General features: G+C 40.5%; 2 protein-coding genes across 4 annotated transcripts in view; one reads left to right on the top strand and one right to left on the bottom strand.

Moving 5' to 3' along the window:
* QRSL1 (glutaminyl-tRNA amidotransferase subunit QRSL1) overlaps positions 1 to 8,072 on the bottom strand; it is a 108,461-nt gene extending 100,389 nt beyond the window's left edge. For 2 of the 3 annotated variants that reach the window (XM_085611229.1, XM_085611228.1), the window contains exon 1: positions 7,895 to 8,070. Coding sequence is in view for 1 of the 3 variants with exons in the window: in XM_085611227.1 (XP_085467353.1) it covers positions 7,895 to 7,918 (24 nt within the window). In the remaining 2 variants the exon portion in view is untranslated. Of the gene's footprint in view, positions 1 to 7,894 lie in introns of all 3 variants that reach the window. The other variant, XM_085611227.1, reaches the window with a different exon arrangement.
* A 60-nt stretch (positions 8,073 to 8,132) lies between these two features.
* The window catches only part of RTN4IP1 (reticulon 4 interacting protein 1), a 270,285-nt gene continuing 264,411 nt past the window's right edge, over positions 8,133 to 14,006 (top strand). The window contains exons 1-2 of the mRNA XM_085611230.1: positions 8,133 to 8,385; positions 13,377 to 13,673. Coding sequence (XP_085467356.1) covers positions 8,376 to 8,385; positions 13,377 to 13,673 — 307 coding nt within the window. The 5' untranslated portion in view covers positions 8,133 to 8,375. The remainder of the gene's footprint in view (positions 8,386 to 13,376; positions 13,674 to 14,006) is intronic.

Genomic DNA, 14,006 nt, shown 5'->3' on the forward strand with positions numbered 1-14,006 from the left:
CCGTTCCTCATACCTGGAAAGGAGCAGAAATTGTGCCCATCTACAAAAAAGGTGACAAGTCTTTAGCGAGTAACTATAGGCCTATTAGCTTGATTGACTCCTTACAAAAACTAATGGGTCGTCTGGTCCTGGGTAAGATACAGGACTGGATGGAAGAGGGGAATATCCTCAGCCCGTTGCAAGCCGGGTTTCGCTCAAGGACTAGTACGATTGATCAGGACTTTAGATTTATTCTTTTGTACTGGCGTGTTGTGGTATTGGGCAAAGGTACATTATATGCTGTTTTTGTGGACCTGAAGGCAGCATTCGATCTTGTCCCACGAGGGAAGCTTTGGCAGGTATTGGAGGATTTGGAAATGCCACAGGAATTGTTATCTTTGATTGTTCGCCTTCATGAGGATACCTATGCAAAAGTTAGATAGGGTAGGCAAGGGGAGACCACAGATGCTTTTCCGGTAGAGAGGGGAGTGAGACAGGGATGCGTTATGGCGCCTACCCTGTTCTCGCTCTTTATAAATGGAGTGGCTAAATACCTCTTCCTGGTTCCAACTGATGCCCCTGTGTTGGCAGGTGAGTGTGTCCCGGTCCTTATGTTTGCGGACGACACCCTAATACTTTCCAAAACTCCAAGTGGTCTTCAGAAGGCACTCCAGCGCTTTATGGACTTTTGCGATATGCGAGGGCTCGAAATCAATAGCGCTAAAACAAAATGTATGGTACTTACTGAACCGAGTCGTCTAAAACAAATCAAACGGTTCAAAGGAAGCATATATATATGGGCAATTGCCGGCTACAGCGGGTCAACGCCTTCACCTATTTAGGTGTTAACCTTCAGTGCGACATGAGCTGGAATAGGCAGTTAGACACAAGTGCACTGAGGTTTAAGCAACAAGCAGGCGCTTTACTCAAAAGATTTAAGACTTCTTTCACTAAACCAATTAGGTCTGTTTTAGAGATCTATGGGATGAAAGTTTTGGGTTCAGTTCTTTATGGCGCCGAGTTGTGGGGGTTTTCCAACTTGAAGCACTTGGCCACCCTAGAAAATGAGTTCCTTAGGAAAGTTACCTCTGTCCCCCAAAGTACCCCCCTAATTCCCCTGTATTATGACCTTGGCAAGAAGTCTGTGACCGATCTTGCCATGTTGCGACCAGTATTATACTGGCGTAGGTTGTGGACCACGGAGGAATTGTATCATTATGCTAGGGGTCTTAAGGATGTAATTGAGAAGGATAGCTTCCATAAAATTAAGTGGCTGAAATCAATTGGTTCTCTTTTAGGGAGAATGGGGTTGAGGGAACTGTGGGATGATCCTACTAATACTGTTTTTCCCTCTAAGGCAGAAATGAAGAAAATCTATTGGGAAATGATTTTTACTGAAAAGTGTTATGTAAATGCTTCTGCCCATCTCACAGTACGCTTTTTGAATTCAAATCCCACCCATTACTGGAACCCTATTGGGACTCAATAGAGAAACCATTAGATCGGAAGCTTTACTTCCAATTTAGGATTGGATCCCTCCCTATCAGGGCATTTACGTCTAGCTGGGCGGGGATAGATGGTGATAAATGTCGTAAATGTAAGGATAAGGTAGAGACGATGAGCCATTTCTTGTTTTTCTGTCCATTGTATGCAGCCCCAAGAAATAAATGGCTCAAACCAATATGTCGTCTTATTGGGGTTCGGAAACATGATGAGGCATTACGAATATTACGTTCTGATCCCAGCCTCCCAATTGCATTGGCTATGGCAAAATTCTTGAAATGGGCATGGGTAATAAGAGCCAACGAAGATTGCTAGGTATATGAAATCCAATAAATTTTAAGATGGAGGTTCGCTCTAGTTACTAATTATTGAACTACGGTCACCTTATGTACATCCCCTTTTTAAGAAATCTATTCGACACTAAATATGTGAGTTTAATTGTTCTTTATCAATTTTAATTATTTATCAAATTGTTTTTATGACTTGTATAATGTTTTATGTATTCTTGTGACACTTTTATGACTTATTGTCGAATAAAGTTATAAATTCGTAAACCAACCAACCTCTTCATATTCGGTTAAGTGAACTCCGAATTCAAAGAAAGAACCCTCTGCTAGTCAAGATCGCTCATAATAGAGACCCTCAACTTTTCTCAAATTATAGCTAACCCTAAGCACACATCTGGCTAAACTTTGGCCACATCATGGACTCATTCTTCTTTTTGATTCGAGACAGAGTAACCAGAAATCTCCCAACATGATTACCAAGCAAACACCACATCACCTCCTTCCTAGTCCACCTCTGCATAAAAAGAACTGCTTTTCAATAGTAACTAACAATACCACCAACAGACAATTGGACTCTCAACCACACAGCACTGGATACACAAGTCTTTGCCATCTGACCTCCTGAACAAAATCGAATTTAAACCGCTCTATTGCTGGCTTGTTTGAGGCTTCAACTGAATCATGCACTTCAAGATGTCTACACGTGCTCATGATCAACCTAAGACCCTGTGACTCAACAAAGAGATAAAGAAGATGAAGACAGAAATCACTGCACATCAACTCCAGTGGATTAAATAAAGCAATAAATATGAAAAACACACCTGCAAAAACTCAACACGATCTAAAAATCTTCTTTCAAGAAGGTAAAAGCACTCTGTTACTCCCAAAGGTTTTCTCCAACAGCAAATACCATACCAACTAACTTCAGAGGACCCTCATGGAATTCCGCAAACTCTCCCAATTCTCAAACTGTAGTGCTGTAGCATAAGTAGAGATACTACCAAGAAACATCAAGAGCACCACGGCCAACATCCAGGCCATTCAGACCACCAGTTGACTTGGATCCTGGTCTCTTTCAATCAACTCTTGGTCTAGTCAAATAAAGAGACTCAAAATGGTTGCTGTCAGACCCTTGTCCTACTCAAACCTTCAAGTGCATTGTACACTCAACAATTGCCACCACCCCAACAAGAATCCTTTTTAACAGCTCTCTAACGTTAAGCACCTACCGCTCTGTCTTCAAGACATCTGACATCAAGCCACTCTTCAAGAAGAACCTTGACCCTACCAACTATTGACCAGTGTCCTGTGGCTCATTTTAAGGAAAACTGATTTTCATATTCGAGTGAAACCTCTTAAACCCATATATGGAATTTTGTATTCAGTTCTGAAAACCTGATCTTCTGTGCAGTGTTCAGTTCCTAAGGCCACCTCTGTCAAACTGTGTTCCGTTCGGGAAGCTTTTTCAGGAGTATGGGTCCAGGGTGGAAGCGTCACCTGGAATATTGTGTCCTGTTAAATAGTCCACCTTGTATACTATGTATATACTTCATATGTGTGGAAGCAGAATTGTACCCAGAATTCAGGACACCTCAAAATGTCCAATCACCCAAAATTTTACCTCAGGCAGTTCTGCCATGTGTTGATCTTGCACGAAAAGGCACTCTACCCAACATTCAATTATCAGAGTAGCATAAGTAATTAAGACCACTCAATAACTAGGTTCTAGATCAGGAAAAGGTAATAGGTTTTATTACAAAAATCTAAAAATCAAACATTACAGAATAAATGCCATGAAGGCTTAAATGCAGATTTCTATGGAGAAGTCAAAATCAGAAATAATTCTAAGTCCCTAGTGAGCATCAAAATCAGAAAGGAAACAGGCAACATCTTTAGCACTAAGAAAAATCTTACATATCTATCTCTGGCTCATCCCCCAAAACAAGGGTTTCTTATACAATTTGTTGCATAACAAATGAGAGAAACAGCTAAATCATTTTGGCATGATCACAAGTAACAACTCTATTGGCAAATAATAATGGAACATGTTATACTTTAAGTACAAAAGCACTATCCCATTTTTATGTAAGCATCTTTCATGCTACCTCCATTCGGGATGTTCATCTAATATGTAACATGTCAACAATAATGCTTTACACAAATAAATAACACTAGGCTCAGCAAAAGAACTACAGCGGAAGGGCCTTTGAAACTGCTCAAATTAGGAACACATCAGGAAAAAAACATTACATCGGTTGTCTTCACTTTTGCAGAGACCATGAGGAGAGAAGATGCACAGAGGGCCGAGATGGGAGGGGCTATTACAGTAACGAATGAAAGAACAACATCTATTTTATCCAATATGGTGTTTTCATGTATAATGTGACACAACTAGATTGTGTTATTAAGCACACTTCTATTCATCATATTAAACATGCTTCAACTGCAATCATGTTAATTAATTATCTGCGTATTAGATTCATCACAAAAATCATTATTCATTATTATCATTTTTCAAAGAAAATACAAACCCAGGAAAATGCTACTACACATGCCAACATTTTACAACTGGAAAGTGGGACATTTTGGAAAAAACAAAATAAATAATAGTGGGGAATGTATTTTCCCCATTGACCTACAATGAAGTAGAGTCAATTTCAGACGGGGACAGCTCAAATAAAGCCATTTTTGACTTTACGGATCTATTGCCTTTCTTCTGGAGGCCTCATAGGGAGTATTTGTTCGGACGTGGAAGACTTGTGTTCTGTTTTGTTCGAGTGGTTTCATTTTGAGTATAGTAGCTAGTTCTGTAGAGCACACTTGGGGTGCTGAGTTGATTTCAGGAATTCATATTGTGTTCATTTCAGGAGGTGACATGGAATTTTGTGTCCCTTTCTGGATGTTAAATCTGGATTATTGTGTCAACTTCTGGAGCTGTGCATCCAGTTCTGGGGGCCTCGTGTGGATTAATATGTCTTATTCTAAAGACAACTTCTAACATTTTTTGTTTAGTTATGGAGGTCACAACAGGAGGTAAAAGAGAAACCAAGGGAACGTAGCTCAAAGAATGAGGTAGGAAGGCATTGTGGTGAAAAACTGGAAGAGTTTCAGATGAGCATACGCCACAGACACATAGGGACATATGATTCTCAGATGCAGATTGGGGAAGACAGGATTGAGAGGAGGACAGGAGAGAGTAAAACTGAAACTAGGAGCTAGAGCTCTAAGAAACACTGAGGTAGAGTCTAGGCATGGTTGAGGGGGAGGCACTGAATGCTAACGCTGAGGACCTTAGATGGGTCTAGTGAGGAAGGAGTGGAGAGTGGTTTAAGACTGCATGTCTAGTGACTTTGTCATGACAGACTAGCAAAGTAAAATAAAACTGAAAACTGAATAATTGGACGGGGAGCTGTAGTGATATTGAATATATCACTCTGTGGTACGAGATAAACCTGAAATTTAGGGGATCAAAAACATATAAGGGGAAACTTAAAATTCATTACTGCAGCCCATTAGCATGATTATCGAAGCAGTTATTCCATGCTTAGGGCATCATGGAATTAATAGAATTAATGTTCATAAATTGACGACGGGTATACCAGGATTAAAATATGCTCGAGTGGGATGCCTACAAAATGTATGTTGTGTGTATTCTGTGTTTTCGTAACAGGTATTCAAGTTTGAAGTTGCATACACCACTTTCACAGCCTTTTCAGGGGTATATCTAATCTGACCCCCACTGCAACGCGGTCTCTGTGAATCATGGGATTCCACCATATTGGTGGTCACATACTAGAGGGTATTTTTATTACTTTGCATGAGGATGCTTTGTAGCCAGTATTTGCTAAGTTAAAAGCGAATATGCAAGCCACAGGATGCATGTGAGGGAGATAATTTATTAAAACTCGGATTTAATGAAAAACAGCTATATGTGTAATGATTGAAGAGTAATTTAAAATGAAATGACATGCTGTTCAAAAGTACAAAATGCACTAAGCAGACAAACTCATTAGAACTAAGTTTAGTAATGTTAAAGCAAGGTTTCTTTACAATTAGAAACAAACTTGACATGCTGAAATGTGCACAATTTAAAAGCTTGACCTTAGTCTGGCATCTTTAGAAATTGCCAAATCTGTATAATGTTCTTATTAAACAAATGTTTAGCACTTTGCCAAAGAAACACTTTATTGTGATAACAAGACTTCCTATTTCTCATGCACCATGTGTAATGTTTTAAATGGTTGTTCATCTTAAAAGATTATTTCTTCTTCATATTAATTAAATGAATGGGTAAACAATATATTGCAGCTGATGTTACTGCTTTTAGATAGTTTGTTGTTAACGCAGTTAAATCTAATACATTAGAAGGTTAGAATGTGGTTGTTGCATGTGGGAAAGGAGGTTTATGAATCTAAAAGATCTCATATGCTGAATTATGAATATCTGTAGCAACCTTCATGATAAAACTGTGCAAGCTTCATGTTTTTTCGTGTGCAAGATAGAAGCAGACTTCCCAAACTAATGCTTCTGACTGATTGGATCTGAAGCCTGCAACACATTTGCAACTTTCTTTTTGCCTTTTTTATATTAGTGCATGTTCCTAGTGTAGAACAAACTTTCCACTCCACCACATATTTCTTCCGCCTTTTTCCCCATTCCATTTTCCCTTGCCCTCGACTGACGGCTGTGGCCAGCGTCGGATTGGTAATGCGGGCACTCGGTCAATGCCCGAGGGGCCAGTGTCTGAGTTCCTGCTGGGGGCAGCTCTTTTGAGCAGTCTGGGGAGCCGATTTGGGCGGTGTCTCTGTTGTTCGGATACAGCCAGCGGCCCAGTGGGAGTCTGACTGGCCTTTCTGGAGGCAGATGGGCGCTCATTACCTCCCGGTAAGCAACAGGCAGCGGTGTCAGTCCCTTTCTCTTGCTCGGCCGGCTCATTAACGTATGCATATTGAGCGGGGGAGGGGGCCTGAGCAGAATTGGCTTACTTGTTTTCAGGTGTGTTTCACCAGTGTAAACTAATCCGTGCATTTTTTTAAACCCCCCCCACCCTTCCTTTTTTATAAAATTTAGCCGAAGCAGTGTTTTGAGGAAAGGCAATATGCAAATGTGGGCCATTTTTTTATCCCAATCCAAACCTGGGTGTGGCTACTGCTGCTCGTCCCAATATATTACTATTGATACTTGATTTTAAATTACAGCTTGCTAATGCAACTCTATGGTTATTTGCCTAATTCTTGAGACTATTGAGTTTCATGAACCACTCTTTATGGGAAGTTTTTCTGCATTAATTCATTGTAAAGCGTCATGCTCTGTTTATCTCACTCTTTTTCTTTAAACTCTTCATGAGTTTTGCTAACTTCAATTCTGGTCACTTTCTTTAAAATAGGGTATGTTTCCTTTATGGAACGCAATTGATGCATTATTTGATAACTTGTTCTAACCATATTTGTTTATGATATTTCTCTAAACTTACTTTACCTGAACAACTAATTTGAATAAAACTAATTTTACTAATCTCTTTAGAGAACTAATACTTTTGAAAACTAATTCAAACTCTCAATATAGACTGACTTTAGAAAATTAATTTATGAGTTAACTTATTATGATACACATCTCCTACCTCAAAACACAGAGGCAAAGGTCAGTGGCCTAGAGAGAGTATAGTCCAATCCCAGCGCGGAACTCTGTAAGTAATAGCAAGCAAGAGGTTGAAACATATTATTTACATTTTGCACCATCTCCGAGCTGTCACAAACGTGCAACTCACTGCGGCTAAAAAAAGCGAAACTAATTGAAGGTGGAGCCTTTCGCTTGCAGTCACGAAAAAAATGCTTCGAATTGATGAATTACTTGCCAAACTGCCACTCACGTTCAAGTGCAGCTCTACAAGTAATCGCTACCTCAAAATACCATGTCGGTTTGGGGTCCAGAAATCCACTGATCACGCGAAGGTTTTCAATTATCAATTTGGTAAAGGTGTATTTGAAAAAAAACAAGAATCGGGACATACGCTCTGTGTAACTGGGACGTTAAACTACCAGCAGTACTCTTAAACCCACCACAAACGTAGAAACCCCTCGAAGACACCGCAAGAATTGGTGCACCTTGCATTCTTTTTATCTCACCTCCTTCAACGACAAGCCCAACATGTCTGTCTCTCAGCTCTTCTCTCGCCGATTTCTGCAGACAACATTAAACTCGGGGTGAGCGGTAACAGGCACTGTGCAACAAGCAATTAGCAAAAAACCGGGCACGGGCACCTTACACGGGCGCCGCCATCTTGACAGCCAAAGTTTGGGCTGCAGAGACGGCGGCGACTATTGGTAAAGTTAAGCCTCGCTAGAAGGATTGCGCTTCCCTATTGGTTGGCCGACTGACGTTTCGAGGTGAAGGTTCGGAAGTGTGTTGCTGTTCTAGGACAATTAGTGCTGGGCAGAGGTAGAACTGTCCTAAACTGCAAGGACTAGACAAACGGTCTGGAGAAAAGAGGCGTGGGCTGTACCATGCGTCTAGTCTGTGCCTACTGTAATTCATCCTGACACTGCCAGGGAAAAGCGTGGTCTGGTAAATATAAAACACTGTACGAAGAAGAACGCCTGAAAAAACATGATATCAGGTAGCTAACGTTTACTAATCATTTACAAGCCAATGTGATTTGGTCCTGCCGGAATTGCTTTTATTACACCTGACGTTTTCGGGCGTTGACTGTTAACGTGTACTAATTATTTACAAGCCGATAAAGGTGTGCATTGGGGTGGCCGAAATCATTCTTGTTGGCTGTGACTGTCAGTTAATGACTAGGATACGAGTTTCCTGCTCTGAATGATTATGGATATTTCAACTTCATTTTCCACCATATCATATACTTCTTAGCCTAACACTTGAAGAGTGTCTGATTTAAAAAAAAAAACGCTCAAGCTGCTTTGTTATCCGTTTCATTTAGCATTGGTGATTTGTGTTATATCCTGTGTCTCCTAGTTGCTTGCTGCTCAGCCTGTGTGAGTGTGATGCAATAGAATGTTCATGAGTGCATGGATGAATGGTCAGTTGGAATGAGTGAGGCTAAGCAGCAGGATGCCGTTCTTGGTGGGGCTGTACCATCTTACCAGAAACTGAATAAACTTACATAATTACACTACTGGCTACTGGACTGCTAGGACCCTACTTTGTTTAGAAAAAATTGTTGTAGTGGGAAATCAACTGACACGGTTTAACATTTAACGTATGTGCAGCTGAAATCTGAATTGACAAGTTAGATTTCTTCTTCTTTCAACTCAGAACTCATCTTTCTGATGTTGATAAGTACCACTGAGATGTTGCATATTGGCAAATGTTATTGCACTGGAGCATTTACATAGCACTTATTGCCCATATGTCGGGTGCTGAAGAGCTTTTCTACCTTCTTCTTTTCTTTTTTTTTTTTTTTTTTTTTAAAGAATTTTTATTGATTGTTCCCCAACCATCGCAGCATTAGATCAACGTTACATACAATAGCCTCGTGCAAGAGAGCTAGGCAACTTGGGACAGTTCAGGAGAAGTTAGTTCCGCAGCATGAAGAGCTTTTCTACATAGGTAGCATGCTTCACAGAGTAGGGTGTGTGGTTGGAAGGGTGTTGTAATCTTTGTTTTAATCAAGTCGTTGATGGGTTTCCCTGTCGTTTGTGATGACGAACAAGGTGACTTTACTGTGTTTTGGGACGCAGCACTTAGCAGTGTGATGGGTGAAGAAATGTGAGAAATGGGTGTGCTGTTTATTGTTTTTGTTAATCTGGCAACTTTAATCAGTTCTAAGTACACAGAGTTGGTTACTGCAAAGAATTGTCAGGGTTGTGGAATTTTGAATAATACCAATGTGTCGAAGGGACTGGATTTTTCCGAATTCTGTTTGTCCTAAAAATAAACCTGCTGTCCCTTTTGGTGCCATGTAGTGAGGGGACACATTATGACAGAGTTTTCTTTATATCAGAGTTCTGATATTAGCGCTGATTATGTTGTGGCTTATATTACTTTAACTTTTGTATTCTAGCAATGCTCTGATTTTGTCAGCTTTCTGTGAATCTACATGGTGGTGGTAAAAGACAGGAAATGGTGGTTCCACGGTTGGAATGCCCTGTGATTTTATGCACTCACACACAAAATACAATTTTTTATTGCAAATCTTTTTATTAGGTTTTTATATCAATGCAGTATAACTGAGCCATTGCACAGTGAATCACGGAACGAGCAAATGTCACAATACCAGCCCTGAGTTGCTGATGCCAATCATCATTGGTCATGGTCACTATCAGCATTTGCAAAGAACAAGACATAAAAGTAGTATTAAACTCTCCCTTTTTTTTTTTAAAGCTACTCACCCTATCCAATCTCTTTGCACTTAGGAAAGCTGGAGTAAAACCCTTTCCAAGGTGGAGAAAAAAGGGGTGGAAGTAAATTTGCCGTCAATCAGCATATTTTTGCATGAACATGTATACATGTGTATCTTTGTGCAAAAATCGAATGCACAAAGGTTTGTTAGGAGTACGGTTTCCAGCCTACTTCTATAAACTCTTGTGAGTTCCTGAAAGTCATAAATCTGCACCAGTACAAGGACACATACCTTCAGGAGCACTTTACAAGCCCCAACTAATGTTCATATGCCCACAGTGTTGCCCATAATTGATTTCCACTGATTCTCCATTCTAAACATATATAATTTTAAAATACTAACATGTATCAAGCATGCTTTATTAAACAATATCTTTGAAAAATTGCATTTTAAAGTTGCATAATAGTTTAGCAAAACATATTTTGCATTTTTTGTGCACATTTTATTTTGAAAGCAAAAGACACACAATTGATGGACAGAATGCAGAACAAATCAAAACATTTACCCCCAGTCAAGAGATCTGGGTTAAATCCATCATTCTTTTGCTCACCATGCCACCCCAGTTTAGACCTGGCCATATGCAAATCAGTCTTGACCCTGGGCCTCATGGGAACATTCCAGCCCGAACTGCCAAGCCAGGTCCTCCCTGGACCGGAAACAAGCATCCTGGCTGAAGAGGGGTGAAACAGGGTCGAGACTGATTTGCATATGGCCAGGTCTAAACTGGGGTGGCATGGTGAGCAGAAGAATGATGGCTTTTGCTTTCTCGCCCTAAGTGCGCCAGGTATGCCCAGACGTGGGTCCTGGGCTCATTGTGCCACTGGAATCAATCTATCCTGGCTGAAGAGGGGTGAAACCCCGAAACAGGGTCCAAGGATACTTGTTTCCGGTCCAGGGAGGACCTGGCTTGGCAGTTCCGGCTTGACTGTTCCCATGAGGCACAGGGTCAAGACTGATTTGCATATGGCCAGGTCTAAACCGGGGTGGCATGGTGAGCAAAAGAATGATGGATTTAAACCAGATCTCTTGACATGGGGTGAATGTTTTGATTTGTTCTGCATTCCGTCCATCAATTGTGTGTCTTTTGCATTTTATTTTGAAAGCAAGCAATCCCCAACCTTGATATTTCTGTAATGTTATCTCATCCCTTAAAATCTCAGGTTTCTGTTTTCTCAAACGTTCCAATCTTTGAAATTTTACAATCTCACTTATTCAAATATTTGCACATAATATGGGATCATTCTTGCAGCATCATAAGCAGACTCAAATTGGTATATTTTGGTAAATGTTTGCAAAAGTGTTTTTGATTTTTACGCACAAATCACTGTCTCACACTTTGCTCAATGGGGTCCACTCAGCAGGCTATCCGCTGGATCTACTGGAACCAGAACAAGGGGCCAAGGTCTGCTAGTCTTCCTGCTGGGTGAGGGGCCATCACTCTGGAGTCAAGATCTCTTGCCCTGAATCCCATTTCTGACACACTGGGTCATCAATTTCATTTCTCAGAAGGGTGATGGCCCTAACCTCTTGAAGAGCGGGTAAACAGCAATGGTTCAGAATGGACTGGGTGTCCCACACTGCGCTCACTAGGGTCCACTCAGGAGGATACCTACTGTGTCTTGCTCTCTCCAGAAACTCTCCTCCTCCTCACAGGATCCACAGGTCTTTGCAGTCAGGCAGAATTGATTTTGTCCATCATTGTGATGGTTGAGGCATTTGTTGGGGGTGTTAGCTGTGTTCTGTGTATGTGCGTGTAAGATACATTTCAATCTTTTTAATTTTGGGTATCTATTCCATGGGTATTTGATCACAAAAGGCTTGCGATCATGGTGTTTCAGCTCTCTGAACTGCAGAATCTGCATAAAAGAAGGTCACTGTGCCATGGGAAAGGCAGATCCCAAGGACTTGAGGCTTAGTTTTCAACTTTTGTTACCAAAGGATTCAAATCGAGCAGTATCTATATTCCTGTTTGTTATGGGTTTAAATGCATTATTGGCTCCCGATTTTGGCAGAGTAATGAGGTTACTATTGATATGGAGCCTCGGAAAGCAACGGGCAGCACACAGGGTTAGTAAGTGGGCGGTATACATTTTCAGCCAGGAACGTTCATGAGAAAATTGTACACAACTGTAACAGGCACCTAATTGGGCAAAATAGGGAAAAACTGGTCACTTTTTGCTGTGTTTAGTGGTTTGTCCTTAATGTTTGGGCCTAAAATCGGAAAGAAACAGGAGTATTTAGAGACGTTGATGGAATGGGCAATTAATTGAGGTCTCCAGTCCAATCTGCAAGGTTTCTGTGGGGAAAAGCGTTGCTTTCAGTGAGCAATCTTCCATGTGCAGCCTGCCTTGGAGTCCTGTGGGAGAATGCTTGTAAGCCGCATTTCACTTTTGATCACTTTGAAGGTGTGAAAATTTGTAATAGGTGGCGCCGGCAAATTCAAAACATGCCTGCAACACCCATTTTGGGTGGTTTACTTTTTGGCTTAGAATTTTGAATGGATTTTGGCAGGAGATCTGTGGCATCCATTTCCAAAATACAAACTACATACAAATATACAGTTGTTTTTACATTACTGTATAGGTGATGCATAAAGGGTAATGCGTTTGATCCTATGATGTCATTAGTATTACACTGCAGTTCACAGGGTGCTTAGTACAGGTGTACCTCACATTCAAAACATGGATTCATGTGTGCCAACATGTATAGATATATTGTGCATAGGTTGCCGTGCCCTGTGTACCAAGGATGGCCATACCTTGTGTGTAATATGCAGATGAATGCTACGGACAAGCAAGTGCACAGGTGTTGCATCACATGCTGCATTCAGGGCACAACGCGTAGCAACAGGCTATGCAGTGGGTGTAGCATAAACAGGACATAACAGAACGTGGATTCCCAATGGTGTTGAAGGACTCTCTCGTTATTTCTCTCTCTCGTGTTCTGTTTGTTCTATTGATTTAAAACAAAGTTGATCATAAAGGTATAGAATGGAGTTGGTGTTCAAAAATTAGTAGGTGAATAGTGTCATACAAACATTCCTTGTCTCTTTGGTGAACATAGAGTAATACTTAAAGGGTTTATGGAAGAAGTTCGATACTTGGTTCAATTTACTGGTCAGAAAATAAATTGCCATGTGATGCCTATTGCTTTCCAAATCGAAGGATCTTATGCTTCTAAGTCACGTAGTAATTTCAAGTGGTACAAGAAGTTAATTTTTTTTTTGCATGTGTTTTGTTTAGGGTTCCCCGTGCTGGTGTCAAGACATTCTTCGGACATGTTGAATACACTTAAAGGATCTTTGAGGTCAAGGCTTTTCAGAGGAAACAAAGAATGTAGAAGGATCAACCAAAAAAAAGAAATCAGCACTTCATCAAGGAAAAACACAGTCATGCCTGCGTGGGTAATAGACCAGTATGGCGGTAATGACGTTCTCCGATTCAATAAAAATACAATGTTCCCAATTATTAAGTATCCAAATGAAGTGGTCGTAAAAGTCCATGCTGCAAGTTTAAACCCTCTAGATGTCAACATGAGAAGTAAGTTTTTGCCTTTATGAATACCTGTAATATTGACAATAATGCACAGTATAACTTGTAGCCTGCACTTTGTAAATTGAAAATTCATAGGAAAAAAACTGTGGTGAAGGCTGGCCTCAAAAAATCATTAAAATTTTACTAGACCTGCAGGTCGAGTAACTTGAATAATCTACTAGACTTAACTGTAATGTACTCGACCCGTTCACTGGTCTCAAATTGTGTGATCATTGGTAAATATTTTATTTCACAGAGCCACCTTTTTCTTCATTCTCACATATGAGTGTGCCATCAAATATTTGAGTTCAGCATTTCTGCTTTAAAAAACAAAACTCT

This window comes from Triturus cristatus, chromosome 6 (genome assembly GCF_964204655.1).
Source record: "Triturus cristatus chromosome 6, aTriCri1.1, whole genome shotgun sequence".
NCBI classification, from domain to species: domain Eukaryota; kingdom Metazoa; phylum Chordata; class Amphibia; order Caudata; family Salamandridae; genus Triturus; species Triturus cristatus.